Here is a 15,049-nt window from a genome sequence, read left to right on the forward strand (position 1 = left end):
CAGGAAGCCCCCGGAACACCACGCCGTGTGTCTGTGAGAGCAGGAAGGCCCAGGAGGCCGAGGGAAGAGCCCACTCAGAGGGCAAAGCATAGCCGACCAGGGCCCAGGCCTGGGGGCAAACAGGGCTGACTGTGGTACCTTGCTCATCTGGCGGTAGTACTTCTGGTAGTCAGGGGGGCTGTCTGGGACCTGGGCAGCGTCCAAGAGGCACATGTGGAAAGCAGAGGAGGTCCCAGTCACACCGGGGCCGGCAGGGTCTGGTGTGGAACATGCAGGGACCCGTAGCTGCTGCCCGACGGCCCTCTGAACCGTCAGAGCCGAAGGCCCCTTCAAGGCAGCACCCCTGTGGCCCGGGGCCCACAGCCACAGCCACTGCTGCAGAAACGTGCCCAGGCACCACCCTGAGGTGGAGAGGGCGGGCAGGGGTGCCAAGGCGGAGGTGAGGAGGCGGCACCCCTGCCTGTGGGGAGCCCCAGCAGCCCAGGCACAGGCAGATGTTGCCTCACCTGTGAGATCCGGAGAAACTCATGTGCCTGCTGCAGGGAAGACGAAAACTCAGGCCTGTGTTGTGCCCCTGCCTGGAAGAGACAACAGAGGCTGAGCCGCTCGGTGGCACAAGCCTGCACAGGTGAACTGGTCCCCAAACAATCCTGGTGCCGTCTTGCCACCACTGGGAAACAGGAGCAAACCCACCCGAGTCTCAGGCTCTTCCGTTTCTGCTGACAAGTCAGGAAGATGTGATGGAGAAATGAAGGAGACAGAAAGGAGAGTCCACACCACACCCGGCCCAGCCCTGCCCGTGTCCAGAGGACCCCGGCCCCATCGATGGCAGACCCCCATGTGGCCCAGACCCCTTCTCAAGGCTCTCCAGAATGTCACCACCCTCAATCCCACCAGCACAAAAACACATTCTGATTTCTCTCCAGCATGTGCTGAGAGGTATCCATGAAGAGCAGTCTGAGTGTTGTGAAAAGCCTAGAGCCCACTCCCCCTGCTAGAAGCTTCCTGCCCTGTCTCCCCAGGAACAGATCTTACAAGGCTCCCTGCTCCTGAAGCCTCCCAGCCGGCCCACCACCCAATGCTGCTGCGCAAGACCGCTGCCTCAGTGGGACCATCGCCAGAGGCCTCGGAGCCCAGGTGAGCCAAGAGTCAGGGTCTGCAACTGCCATGTCCGCACTGGAAGCAGCAGTGGACACCCGGGAAGGTCAACTAGAGGCTGAAGAACAAGGAGGCAGAGCCACGTACCTCTAGCAGAGCCTGGATGGCAAATGAGGTGTCCCACACCTGCGAGCCGTTGGTGCCCTGCACACAAGGACCAGCCGTTAGAGCAGTGCAGCTCCCCCGACCCACCCACCATCGCCCAGGATCTGACAGGCACCTGGGGAGTCAAGGAGAAGTCTGGGGGCTCCCAACAGCTCCTGCAAAGAGGTGGGAGCCCAGCCAACTCCTGACCCCAGGCCCCATGCTCTGTGCACCCCTCAAAGCCCATGAGGGCCGGAGAGGGGCTGTTCCTGCAGGCAGGTGAGGGTTGGGCAGCCCCACCCGCCTTCCCCAGGCCACCAGCCAGGACAGAACCCTCTCGGGGCACTTCCAGGATCTGGACGACCACTGCCTGTGACTAGAAACATCCCCTCACATCTGAGTATGCCTGGAGGTGGTGGCGCCTGGCTGAGGCCTCATCGGAGCTGGGAAGGCCCCCTTCAAATCCCACCCTAGGAGCCTAGTTCACCAGTCAACACTCTGGTCCCACGAGAATGCCAGTGGCCAAATCACACTGAAACAGAGATAGACAGGGACACTCAGATAATAGGGACAGGGCTGGCAACACCAGAGCCCAGACCAATTGACAGCCCTGAGGGGGCATCAGAAACCATGGCCTTGCAGGACAATATGCAGGAAGGACACGTGCCACCAGGAAAGCCTCCTGGCCAAAAGAAACCAGTTCAGGATCAAGCCTCAGGGTCTAACCTCCAGCTGCAGGAAATAGAGGGCACAGAGGAAACAACCAGGCAGATCCAGAAGGTGGGTGCTCTAAGGAACCAACCACCCAGGAAGAAGGGCGCCCGGACCACTGGACAAAAGTGGCTTTGAGGACCAGCCACCTGGCTCAAACCCTGATGCCAACAAATGTGCCCCAAAACCAAATGAGGGACTGTCATCAAGCCTGCAAGGCGCTGACAGGGCACAGCCCTTCTGTAAGAACAAATCAGCTAGGGCGCTGAAGGATCCGACAACCTCCTCCTCTTCTTGGCACGTGGGAGTCAGGGAGCCGGGAGTAAGGCAAGGACGCCGAGGTGAACTCTGCGCTGACGGTGCTGGGTCCATGTGTACGCGTCCTAAAGGGCCAGTGGCCCATCTGATCCAAGAACACTGCTGGAGGCTCCATGTTTCCACACTGAGCCGACTGGTGACCCAAACCTCGCACTCTGGCATCTTCTAAGATCCCGTTAGCACTGCCCTTTCTCACTCAAGTCCGACGTGCCTTACTCAGCGCTAAGTCAAAAGCCCTCACAGGATCACACTGCTGCTGAAAGGGAAACGACCCTGGGGCCTGTCGGCATCCCTGCCACTGGCTGTCCCCTCAGACGCAGGACTGGGGATACTTGCAGCCGCTCGGCACACGCTGCCAGAACTCACTGGGAGGAGCAGTTATCTTAACAAACCCAAAGAGCAGCAATGGTTGGTAAGGAAGCAAGTAGCCTTTACCTGCATTTTCATGCCATCGAGGCCCAGCCTGTGAGGACGAGAAAAGCCCAGGTCAGGGAGTAGAGGGCAAAGAGCTGAAGTCAGGTGGCCACCCAGAGCCCGGCTCACCCCACTTACGGCAGCAGGCCCACAGGACCACCAGAGGGAAGAGGGCCCCCTCGAATGCAGGACTCCCCACCATGGGACACCATGGGACACACCCACCCACCACGGTTGCACTGCAATCAGTGACTGATCAGTTGTCCTGGTCAGTGAGGCCTGCCTGACGTTCACCGGAACCTGCCCCTTCTGCCCACAGGCTTCCAAGTTCTACCTTCCAAAACCACCAGAAGTGCCCACTACGTGGCAGATTTTTCAACTCAAAGATAACCCTCACCATCTTCCACAAACCCTGAAATTCCTCGTTCCAGGCGTTACTCCAGACCCCAAAGCACCCTTGCCAGGATGCTGAGATACGGGATCCTGTCACCTGCCACTGTGCCCAGGGAGGTCACCACGCATGTCTGCCCTTGACTCTCAGTCACACGTAACAGGAACCTAGTGACAGTGACCAGCCAGGCCCTTCCCACTACTCACCAGAGGTAATCAGGAATCCTAGAGATGTGCTCCTGGAAGGCGGAGGAGGCTGGCCCATCCACGTACCAGCGCACAAGCATGTTGATGGTTTTCGAGATCTGTGGGAGACACGGCCCTATCAGGACCCTGCTCCAGACCCGCAGCAGCTCCCGAGCACGAGGACTATAGCCCAAACACCCGGCCCCCAGCACCACCTCACTTTGGGCCAGACCAGGCCTTCCACCCTAAGCCCTGAGAGCCAGAGACCAAGCCAGAGTTGTACCCCAGAAAGGGAGGCAGGAAAGGCCTGAGGCATGTGCAGAGAGAAGACAGGGCATCCTGTGAGAGATAGTGTGAGCCGAGCCAGCTGGCGAGCAAGCACAGCCACCACAAGGGCTGGGGGCCCCACACGGGGCCACTGGTGGGCATGTGGGGTGTGCTGTGTCCTACATGCCTCAGATAGCTGACAGAGAACAGCAGGGCCTGAGGAGCATGGGAGAGACAGAGACAAGACCTGTGGAGCAGGGACTGCTTTAGAATGTTCTGAAGACCCAAACCTCGCACTCTGGCATCTCGTTAAGATCCCGTTAGCACTGCCCTTCTCACTCAAGTCAGATGCGCTTTACTCAGCGCTAAGTCGAAAGCCCACACGGGATCACACTGCTGCGGAAAGGGAAATGACTCACGGCTCCAAGCCCCACAGAACACCAGCGAGTAGGGTCGGGAGTGGAGCTGTGTGGTATGGCACCAACTGGACTGGCCCAGAAAGGCTGCCATCATGGCCCGCCAGAGGCCCAAAACAACACTGTCTTCTGTAGCTGTCACCCCACAGCTGAGAGGCAGCCCCCCAACCCTGTGCTGCCCAGGATACACCTGCCTCTACAGTGTGTCCACGCCAGGCCTCTGCCAGGCCCCAGAGCTTCACGATGCAAAGCCAGGTCGGGAGCCCAGAGGCTCAGAGGTGAGAGCTCGGAGTCACCAGGCTCAGCAGGAACCAGGGCTGGAGCCCAAGCACCCCAGCACTCTAAACCCCACAAGGCAAGGGCAGACAGCGAGTTCTGTGGGGAGATGGTCAATGGAGGAAAAGCATCCCTCCCAACTGTCCAGAAAGATCTTGAGAGGTGGCCCAAGGAGCAGCATTCCAAACACACCAGGTGGTGGGGAGGGAAGGGAGTGCTAAGTGCAGGAGGAACACAGGGGACAGAATGGGGGGTCCCGTCTGCCAGGCTCTGGTGGGAGACCTCACCTCCAGGAAGACCCCCACTCCCAGCTCCAGAGACTGGCCTCGAGAGGGCCTCCCGCCCCAGCTTCTTACCCTACCACAGACACAGGGCAGTGGGAGCACTGACCGGGCCAATGCTGATGCACTTGGAGAAGCGGTCATCTGCTGCGATGTGCTCATACAGCTTCTGGATGGCCCGCTGCCGTAGGCTGGTGCTGTGGTGGCGCTCATACAGGTTGAGTAGTGCTGCAGGGGTGAGGTCATCAGCACAGGACAGCACCTGGGCCCTTCCCTACCCTGTCTTCCCCACCGGCTCTCCCTGACATCCTAGTGTGCTGCCCTGCCCTGCCCCTAGCGCCTTGTTTCCTGAATGGAAATCCAGCTGGGTGCATCTCAGCATTGACTGAGGCAGGGTCCCAGCTCCCACCGTGGGGCCCAGCACAGAAGACATGAGCAAGGGAACATGACCCTTCCACACACTGCACCCCATGCTGGCCTCCAAGCCACCAGGCTTCCTGCTGGGAGATGGGCCTATACCGGGCCCCACGGAGGCCTGCACCTTCTCCCCTAAGGGAAGGAACGAGCGTGCCCTCCAGGCCTGCAGCTCCCAAACCCCATGTCCAGGAGCCCCAGCCCCAGGCTTGCTCCAAGGGCAAAGACAGAGCAGACCCACTGGACACGAAGCACACACGGCTGCCCCCCAGTCACCACAGGGCCCAAACGACAGGTGGTGAGAAAGGGGAGGAGACTGAGCACCACTTGAGGTGCCAGCCAAGCCCTGGGAGGCCCGCCAGCCCGTCAGCAAGCACCCACCGTACACCACGCGGAGCAGCCAGCTGTGCGGTGTGTACAGCTCGTCGGGGGCCACGCTGCCCCTGTGTGCCGGCCACTCGACGCTGGCGTAGTCCTCCACGTACAGCTCCTGGGGGCAGCAGCACCTCAGCACCCTCCTCGCCCGCTGCCTCCCCAAGCACACACCCTAATGGACATCCTCCACCCCGAGCCTCCTCTCGGGACCTGCTTCCCGCGTGGACTCTGCCTCCAGGGCCCTGAGCCCGTCCCACCGCACAAGCCCCTCTGGGCAGTCACTTAGGATCCGGGAAGGTGGAGGCTCCGCCCTCACGACTTGGAACTCAGCTCTGCACAGTCCCAGGCCAGCAGGCATGCACAGTCGGACCTGAGGGTGACCCCCCAGCCTGGGGGTCCCTGCCCAGGAGTCCTTACCTGGCGGAGGCTCCGGACCAGCGGGTCCTCCTTGGCGCTCAGCCGGGCGGCATAGCAGTAGCTCATGGGCAGGTAGACCTGTCGGCAGTGGCACCAGAGCGTGGAGGGGTGCGCAGGGACCCAGTCAGGAAACAGCCTGCGGAACGGCACGTCAGCGCCAGGGCCCGGCCCCCCCAGCACCACCCGCGCAGCCCCAGCCCAAGCTGGCATGGCCACCAGCACGCGGCAGCCACGCTCCTGTGGGGTGCCGACGGGCACAGCCCTCACGAGTGACAACCACTCCCCCTGGTTCAGCTGCAACACATCTAAAGCCAGGAAGCTTGACTTCTAAACTTCCAGGGCTGTCTGTGGGTTTCTCAGCTGGGACAAAGGTACCACAGTAACGTAAAATGTTAATAATGGAGAAACAGGGTGAAGGGTCTACGGGAACGTTCTGGACTATCTTTGCAAATTTTCTGGAAATTTAAAACTATTCCAAAATAAAAAGTTTATCTAAAACCCTTCAGAATTGGCACTTCTCAAGGACTGAGGCTTTCAGTGTTATCTCCGCCAACACGTTTCTGCCCAGACATTTAGCCTGACCTTAGCATACACGGCTCCACCAGCTTCCCGGGTGGGTGGGTACCTGGGGTTATTTCCCCACTTTACCTTCAAGCCTCCTGTCCTCATGTGTGAGGGGCACGGGCAGGCCAGTCATGAGCTGGGCAGGGACCCACCACTCCCACCAACTCTGGCCTCAGGCCACTACACTCACTCTCCAGGGCTCCCCCACTCACTTTAAAGGGCATATTTTACAGCTTCTCTGCAGCTGGAGGGACACCAGAGATCCTGAGCCCTGAGCACACTTTCACCCTCTAACACACCCCTCCAAAAGCACTCCAGGAAAGACCAGCTGTGCCCTCACGGACCAGCACTGACTGCCAGGCCCACCATGTAAGGGCACAGACAACAGTGCCCTGACACTGGCCTGTGACACCCACACACCCTCCTGGCACCTGCTCAGTGTCTTCCTCTGCCCACTCCTTACACACCGGACAGGTCCACGGTGCCCCTGGCAAGCTGCCAGTGAGGAACACAGGGATGGCCCCAGAACACCTCCCCGCCTCCTCCCAAGCGCCCCTCCCACCACTTCACCTCACCACCCTCTGCCCCCGTCACCACCCCTCAAGGCTGCAGAGGTTGGTCCCTCAACCCTGGCATCAGAACCCTTCACCTAATATGACCTCCACCGAGGTCGTCTAACACAACAGCCCCCCAGCCTCCCTGACAGCTCCCTGGGGGGCCACGACATTGCTGACAGGGCTCCAGGGAGCCAGCAGGGGCTCTACCCAAGCTCAACCAGGAGTCTCACCTCCTGAAGGTGACACTGGGGGATTTACATGCATATGCATGTTTTCTGGGGAGATGCCCAAAGTGCTAAGACACTGGTTAGAAGTATCACACAATAAGGAATTAGCGTTGATTCTGCTGAGTATTTAAACAGCATTGTGATTCTATTAACAAGGAAATTCTTCTCTTTCAAAGATACACACCGAAGTGCTCACAGTTGACGTATGATGTCTGGGATTAACTTTCTCATTCACCGGCAGAAAGATAAGGAACAGAGAAAAGCACAGCACACCCCAGTGCTGAGGCTGGCAAGAGCTGCGCGGCCTACTGCCTTCTGTTTCTGCTTCCACAGAGGCTCAAAACATCCACAATGACAAGACACAGCACAGCATTCTGCAACAATGCCAGAGCTTCACACTCCCCACACCAGCGGTTCTCCCAGCCTGGCGGGGCCCCACTCACCTGCCACACAGCCCAAGCCCACAGTGCCTCCCTCCTTCCTACCCGACTGGGGTCTGCAGGACTCAGCCAAGTAGGGCCTCCACCAGGAGCCTAATGCAGCCTCACACCACAGAATGGACCGCCCCCTCATCTGCGTAACAGGCAGCGAGTGACCCAGGGCCCGCCAGCCCACTCAGGAAGGCACCGGCAGCCCAGGCACAAATCACAGAAGGGCAAGCATACCACATCTCCGGGAACAGAGTGTTGAGGCCTTCCCAGCTGTACACGTTCAGGACAGCCAGCCAGAACTTCCCCCAGGAAGGGATGACCGCAGCACCACCTACGGAAGAGAGAAGTCCCGTATCGTCTGCCTTACTGTGAAGATCAGCTCCTCAGGAATCATATGCGCCCCTTCCTGCACGAACTGAAAACAGTGCTAAGGATCCTCCAACCCCAGGTGAGAAGTAGGCTCCAGAGCCCAGCAGCACAGCTGCTGGGCGGAACCAGCAGCTTCCCCAGAATAAGTGAGTCCAGCACCAAGAGAGACATTCACAGCCTCTACCTGCAGGAAGGAGCACCCAGGACATGCTGTGCAAGGAGTACCTTTCTTGTGAAGAATGTTCCGGGCTCGGACCAAGTCAGGATCGTCAGGCCCGACACCCAGAATTCTCAGAGACACATAGTTGAGTGCAGTCCCAAACACCGTGGACTTGTCCTCCACATGCCTTGGGGAGTAGGAGATAGGATAAGAGAATGCCATATTTCGTTACTTCTAAGAAATTAAGCAAGACTTTCTGAGAAATTTCCTGAGAAAAATAAAAAATGCTAAAATATCTTTTACTGACGTAACATGACAACATAAGAAACACCCAGAACTGCCATTCTCCAATAAGAATCCATGTACCTCCCATAACTGATCAGTTCCAAAACTGCCTGTGCAGGACCTGCCTGCCTCCTCTTACTTCCCACACCTGAATCAACATCAGCCCCAGGCTGTGACCCAACTCAGGCTCCTTCATCACTACAGCGCACAGAACAAGCTCTAGAGGTGACAAATTGAGGCCCACAGCCCCCGTCAAGGGGCAAACAGAGGCTGGGATGTCCTCCAAGAATTCTGATGGAGAACCCCTCTGGTGTGGATTTAGCTCGCTAGGAGGAACCCCAGCCCTCGGTGTAGAACAAGAGGTACCAGAGCCCATGACCAGGGTGGGCAGGCAGTTGACCCCCCTGAGGGAAGGCCCTGCTCCCAAAGTGAGCTATGTGTCAGAAAGGCACACTGAGAATTGGGGAGGGGCACCTGGCCCCCCTGGCTCCACCTGCTGCCATCCCAGAGTCAAGAACTTCCTTCTGCCTTAGTGGTAACAGCCAGATGGCTTTCTGTAGGGTGTGAGTCATAAAGCCCAGTTACAACACAAGCTGTAAAACCAAGGCCCAGAGTGTGTGGCCACCTATCCTGAGAACCCTAGGACACCAGGGTCCAGCTGGTACACAGCACCCAGCCAGTCTCCCTCCTACCACGTTCTCCTCCCACCCACCCCAGGTCCATAGTAGCTCCACTCACCCTACTCTTGACAGGCGTATGTCCTACACAAGAACATGTGTGCACATGCATGCACATATGTGCAGTAACAAAACGACTCACAGGCCCCAGCCGCCATCCGGGAGCTGCACTGACCGCAGGTACCGCACCATCTCTTCTCTATATCCCGCTGGCAAAGGGATCTGGGCCACATAGCACGTGATCAGGAGGCCTATGTGGCAGAAAAGATGTTCCTCACTGGGAGCAGGCACTCAGCACAGCTAAGCCCAGGTCTCTTTCCTCCCACCCTACAGGGAGCTGACCCAGTGGTCTCGTTTTCACGGAAACGAGCCTGAGAAGGCTATTCCTCCCAGCCTCGTCAGGGACTTTGGGAGTGGGGCCCCAGGGAACAGCAACAACATGGGGTGTGCAAAGCCCTCCCAGCCACTCTAGGCTCCCACAGTACTGTCCACACCTGCTAGAAAAGAAACACCAAATGGCTCTCCCCTGGATAGGATAAGATTTATGTCTTATGTTTTTTTGTTTTATAGGTTTTTTCCTAGCAAATATCACTTTGCAAATGGGGGAGATGGCCAACGGCCAATAAATATTATCCACAAAAAAGAAACTTCCCAGCCTAGCCCTCCTGAATATGTTGCTCACAGGCCATCCCCAACCCTAACCCCCTCTTCCCCCAGCCACATGCCTGTGGTGCCCTGCAAGGGAGGTGAGGGGTGTGTGTGTCTTGGGGTAGGCCCCAGCCAAAACGCACCATGGATACATGCCTGACTCTGGCTCAGAGGCATCAGAAACCCTGGAAGACACACTCACACACAGACACACCCTGGAAGAAGGGCAGCTAGGTTTGGAGATGCTGCAGAAGTTCACAGAAAAAAATCATCCCAACTCAAGCCCATCTCTTTTCATTATAGTCATGATGCTGTCAAGACAAAGAAACACACATGGGCAAGAAACAGAGCCAGTGTCTTCCCATTTTACAGGCAAGAAAACTGAGGCACAGACCCCAAATAGTGGGGCAGGGGCTGGAGCCCAGGGGTTTGGACAACAGAGTCAGGGCTCACCACAGTGATGCATATACGTGCACATATGACCAAATCCGATTCCCCACATCACATATGAGGCAGCCAAGGCACAGTGAGGTCCCACCACCTTGCCCAGGGTCCGAGCAGGCCAATGCCATGTCACTGCCTTCCCATAAAGACCCATGGGAATAGTCAATGCCACATGAACCACACTCAATGGGGAAGTGTCTATACAGAATCACGGCCCCCAGGAGCATCTTCCAAATTAAAGCAGGAAAAGGAAGGACCGGTCAAAGCTCGGCCAGCCACGGAAAAACCCTGTGCAGTACCTCTGAACAGACCAGTGTCAACCTGAGGAAGACGGTCTATCCAGAGTTCAAAATGGGGAAGGGAAAGCCCCAGCCTGCAGCCTGCACCGGGGAGGAAGCCCAGCAGGCGGGGTCCGGAGCTGCAGCAGCAAGCACGAAACAGTGCAGCTGTCCCCGGTGCTGTGCATGTATGACTTAGCCTGATTCTCATCATCCCCATGTCACTGGGGAGGTGCTGGAGACTCAGTGAAGTCCTGTCACCTTGCCCGGAGCGGGCAAATGCAGTGTCACTGCCTCCCTATGAGGATCTCTGACAATAGTCTCAATAGGCTCCAGGTGAGGCCAAAGAGAAGAAAGAGCCCCTCAAGGACAGGCCCATAGGTCCCTAAACAAGAAGATACAATGCTGCACAGCCCAGGGGAGACAAAAGCATGATGGATTCCCAAAGCTCCTCCCACTAGGAGAAAAGAGTCCTCCTCCATAAATTCATAGAAGGGAATTTCTCACCTCACACAGCTGAGTATGTAGTGAAACATTCTCAGAACACAATGGTTTTAGCTAGCCAAACCAGTTCAGTACCCAGGAGGCCCCCATGCCATCCTCCTAGGACTCACCAACTGAACCTGCAGGTGCCCTGCCTGAGCTCCCTCAGCCACCCCTTCAAGGTTAGGTTCACACATGCAAGCTGCCCAAAGAAGACGTAAAGATCCCACCCATCCGGGCGCCTGGCTGGCTGTCAGCTGGTAGAGCATGCAACTCCGATCCTGGGGTTGTGGGTTTGAGCCCCACATTGGGTCGTAGAGATTACTTACAAATAAAATCTTAGAAACAAAAAAGACCCCACCCGTCACCTGCCCATCTCTGACATCTTTAGAGGCTAGGTCCTCCAGCTGGAGCGCGTCGCCTCTCCGTACTGGGACTCAGGAGCCACCCCTCCCCTGCCCCCACAGAGTACCCCGGCTTCCCTTTTGAGAACACGGGGCTAGCAGTGCCCTCGCCCCATCGCCCAGCACCAGCACCAGGACAACACAGGCGCAGGGCACCCCTCCAGAGACCTTTCACAAACAAGCTCCCGGGTTTTCACCTGCTTCTTCACACAGCGTTCACCACGGGCCTGGCCAGGGCCTCAGCGACGCCCCAGGCTGGCCTCACCGACAAGCCGGGGCAGCAGCCGCCTACCTGGCAGGAGGAAGAGCGGGCCGCCGTAGTCGCCCGCCCAGTGCCCGTCCTCAGCCTGCAGCCGCACGTAGAACCTCATCCCGTTCAGAGCCCCCCCGCGGGCTGTGTGGGCCTTGGGCAGGTCCCTGAAGTAACTCCCCTGCCAAGGAGGAGAGACGGGAGCCGAGGGTCAGAGGCCAGGCCGGGAGCCGCACCCCGACAGCCCGCGCCGGAGCAACGCCTCCGATTACTTGTGTCTCCCGTGCTCCCATCTGAGGTCTGTAAGTAGCGCTCCACCAAGTAAAAGGAAGGTGCCGCGCTCTCCGGGCCCCGTCACCTGCTTCCGAATCTCCTCACACCCCCTCGCAGGCGCCCACGCGCGTGGGACGCGCGCCGCACTTACGGGGTCCAGTCCCAGGGAGTGCGCCTCCAGCGCCGTCTGCCCGCGCCCGGGGGCCTCCTCCCCCGCCAAGTACGTCCACGTCTGCCTGCCCCGCTCGCTGCGCAGGCGCCAGCGGCTGAGGTCGGTGGCGGGCTCCGTCTTGTAGGGGCCCCCTCGGCGACGCAGGCACCTGGGAGCGAGGGCGCTCGCCTGAGCCGCCGGCCCACCCGTCCCCGCGGCCGCCGCGCTCCCTTCCTCCAGCCCACCGGCAGGCGCCATGGCACGCACCTCAGAGGAAGAGCTCTGGGCGCCCCGTCCCCGCCGCCCCCGCAGCGCCCCCGACGCGCCCTCCCTTCTCGGGGGTCCCGGGACGCGGGGACTCACGTGCCCTCCGTCATGACCGCTACCGCGCCGCACGCCGCCCGCGCCACGGCTCGGGGCTCTGGCCCCAGACCCGGGTCCCCGCCACCTCGCGTCGGCGGACACCGCGGGGCGCGGTGGGCCGATGCTCCTGCAGCCAATCAGAACGCCGCGAAGGTGGGCCCAGGGCGCGCTCGGCCGCCTCAGTGGTCGAGAGCCGGACGGCCCAGCGCGATGAGGGCGTGGCCTGGGCGGGGTCTGAGCGGGGCGGGGCCGGGCTGGGGGCGAGGACTGGGCAGGACCGTGTCCAGGGGCGGGGCAGGGGCGGGGCCTGCAGTCACGCCGGGAGCTCGCGTCGGCCCCGGAGTGACGTAAGGCGACGCGCGGAGGCGGCCGGCAGCGCGCCCAGGGCCGGCCGGCAGGGGCGATGTGGGAGGGAGGCTCAGGCGGGGGGAGCTTGTGCGCTGGCGGAGGCCGGGTGGCTGGAGGTGAGTGCGCGAGGGGAAGACGGTAGCCTGGAGGTGGGGGCGCTGCTGGGCAGTGAGGTGGGAAGGTTCCTCGGAGGAGGAGGGGCGGTGGCGGGGACCTGAGGGGAAGCCGGCAGGAGAGGCTCCTCGGGAGGCCGAGCCCCCGCGGCCCCGGGGCGGGAGGGCCAGCAGGGGGCGTCAGGGCCGCTCAGGGACGGTCTCAGCCGCTCGCAGCGGTGCCCGGAGTTTGGGGGCCCCAGGGTAACTCGAACGTGAGAGGTCTTGACCGCGAAGGGAAGAGCGAAAGGCGGAGACAGAGGCCGAGCTTGAAAGGGACGGCGGGGGCGGGGGCGGCGGGGACCCGGGCTGAGGGGCGGGCTGGGAGCCCTGGTGCGGGAAGCGGTGCCCCCACGGACACGGGGGGCCCGAGGCCCACAGACCGCGGCAGAAGCCCTGACCGCAGGCTGCGGCTGCTCCGGGGGGTGTCGTGCGCCGTCCCGTGAATGAACGCCGGGATTGTAGATGGTCAGTAAAGGACGCTTGCCGCTTCCTGTCCTCGTTCAGACACAGCAGTGAGATGATGCCGGAACACCAGCCTTCCAGACACGCCTGACATCTGCCATCCAGAGGGCAACGCTGATCCCGCGCTGAATCGGACACCTCTCTCCCAGGCCCCGGCCAGCCGCAGCCTCCCGGCCACGGAGCCGCCCCACGTGCGCCGTGCAGCGAGCGTGGAGAGGATGCCCAGCAGGCGGCAGCTCGCAGACAGCGTCCTCGGCAGCCTGAGCACTTGACCCTGCCCGTCCCCCAGATTCACCAATCCATACTTCCCTGCGAGGGGGAAACAGATGGGAAGTTGGTCTCTGAACTCGAAGAATGAGGTGGGACCTAGGGCTCCAGCCTACATGGACATCTCAAACCCTGAGTCTGGCAAAGCCAAGGGAGGAAAGAGGTTCCAATTGGAGCACACTTCGAGTTTTGATATTTTACTGTACTGGACTTTTTATGAGCAAAATAACAGTTTGGGTTTTTTTAGTATCTTGGAAAGGAAAAAATTGTAAAAATCCGTCTGAGAATTCACAGATAAGAGTTTCTAGAGACAGTCATGGGAGAAAATAATGCTCCCTACCAATTCCAGCTTGTTCAGTGAACTGGATACAAAAGACTCTGAAGTTTTTGGCATGAACGACTAGGCATAGGATGGTGTCATTTACAAAAGTAGAGAAGGTGTTGGGGAAAATTTCAGCTTAGATTGGGGATACTTTAAGACAGAGATGATCATTAGACATGCAAGTAGGTACGTTGGAGTGGGCTGGTGTTCGAGAGAGGACAAGGCTGGAGAGAGGAATTCAAGAGTTACCTATTTTTAGGTGATGTTTGAAAACATAAGATTGGACAAGATCAACTAGAGAATGAGTATTCCAAAGAAAAGATTTTCAGGATGAGCCCTGTGGCACCAATAGTTTCCAGTTCAGAAGAGGCGTGGCAAGAGAAACGGGAGAAAAACCAGAGGAATGTGGAGTCAGGGAAGCCAAGTAAAGACACGTGGTCTGTGTAGAGGTTTTGGAGGGATTGTAAAATGAGGTCTGAGAATTGATGATTACATGTGGCAGGACAACTTACTGGTGACTGATAAGAATCTTAGGAAATGTGAAGACAAAACACTGGTGGCAGAGTTTTGGGTTTTTTAAGGGGGAAATTTCCAGTTAAACATGTCAGGCTGAGCACAGGCATTGGCTTCCATTTCCCATCCAAGCTCTACTTACATAAAGTAATAAAAGATAGGGGCGCCTGGGTGGCTCAGTCGTTAAGCGTCTGCCTTCGGCTCAGGTCATGATCCTGGGGTCCTGGGATCGAGCCCCGCATCGGGCTCCCTGCTCAGCGGGGAGCCTGCTTCTTCCTCTCGCACTCCCCCTGCTTGTGTTCCCTCTCTTGCTGTGTCTCTGTCTCTCTCTCAAATAAATAAAATCTTTAAAAAAATAATAATAAAGGGGCGCCTGGGTGGCTCAGTCGTTAAGCGTCTGCCTTCGGCTCAGGTCATGATCCTAGGGTCCTGGGATCGAGCCCCGCATCAAGCCCCACATCAGGCTCCCTGCTCAGCGGGAAGCCTGCTTCTCTCTCTCCCACTCCCCCTGCTTGTGTTCCCTCTCTCTCGCTGTGTCTCTGTCAAATAATAAAATCTTTAAAATAAATAAATAAATAAATAAAATATAATCATAAAAACTCACAGTTTAAGAACGGGAGAGGAGATACCAGGAAACTAAGAGATCAACAAAATTCTAGACGGGCTGTGATGTAAGGAGGGATAACCAACTTAGCAAGCCAGAGGAAAGCT

At 58.7% G+C, this 15,049-nt stretch overlaps 1 protein-coding gene across 5 annotated transcripts in view; it reads right to left on the bottom strand.

Annotated features, from left to right (window-relative positions):
• Positions 1-12,394, bottom strand: part of LSS (lanosterol synthase) — a 36,413-nt gene extending 24,019 nt beyond the window's left edge. For 4 of the 5 annotated variants that reach the window (XM_032398786.1, XM_032398785.1, XM_032398784.1 and 1 more), the window contains exons 1-14: positions 12,272-12,394; positions 11,909-12,077; positions 11,527-11,665; positions 9,120-9,228; positions 8,081-8,202; positions 7,721-7,817; positions 5,708-5,843; positions 5,297-5,405; positions 4,611-4,729; positions 3,283-3,380; positions 2,707-2,734; positions 1,246-1,302; positions 507-578; positions 139-189 (exon numbers count right to left, since the gene is read on the bottom strand). In XM_032398786.1, the coding sequence (XP_032254677.1) occupies positions 139-189; positions 507-578; positions 1,246-1,302; positions 2,707-2,734; positions 3,283-3,380; positions 4,611-4,729; positions 5,297-5,405; positions 5,708-5,843; positions 7,721-7,817; positions 8,081-8,202; positions 9,120-9,228; positions 11,527-11,665; positions 11,909-12,077; positions 12,272-12,285 (1,320 nt within the window). In that variant the 5' untranslated portion in view covers positions 12,286-12,394. The remainder of the gene's footprint in view (positions 1-138; positions 190-506; positions 579-1,245; positions 1,303-2,706; positions 2,735-3,282; positions 3,381-4,610; positions 4,730-5,296; positions 5,406-5,707; positions 5,844-7,720; positions 7,818-8,080; positions 8,203-9,119; positions 9,229-11,526; positions 11,666-11,908; positions 12,078-12,271) is intronic. The other variant, XM_032398787.1, reaches the window with a different exon arrangement.
• Positions 12,395-15,049: the final 2,655 nt, after the last annotated feature.

The sequence above is a fragment of the Phoca vitulina genome, unplaced genomic scaffold (assembly GCF_004348235.1).
Source record: "Phoca vitulina isolate PV1807 unplaced genomic scaffold, GSC_HSeal_1.0 scaffold120, whole genome shotgun sequence".
NCBI lineage: Eukaryota > Metazoa > Chordata > Mammalia > Carnivora > Phocidae > Phoca > Phoca vitulina.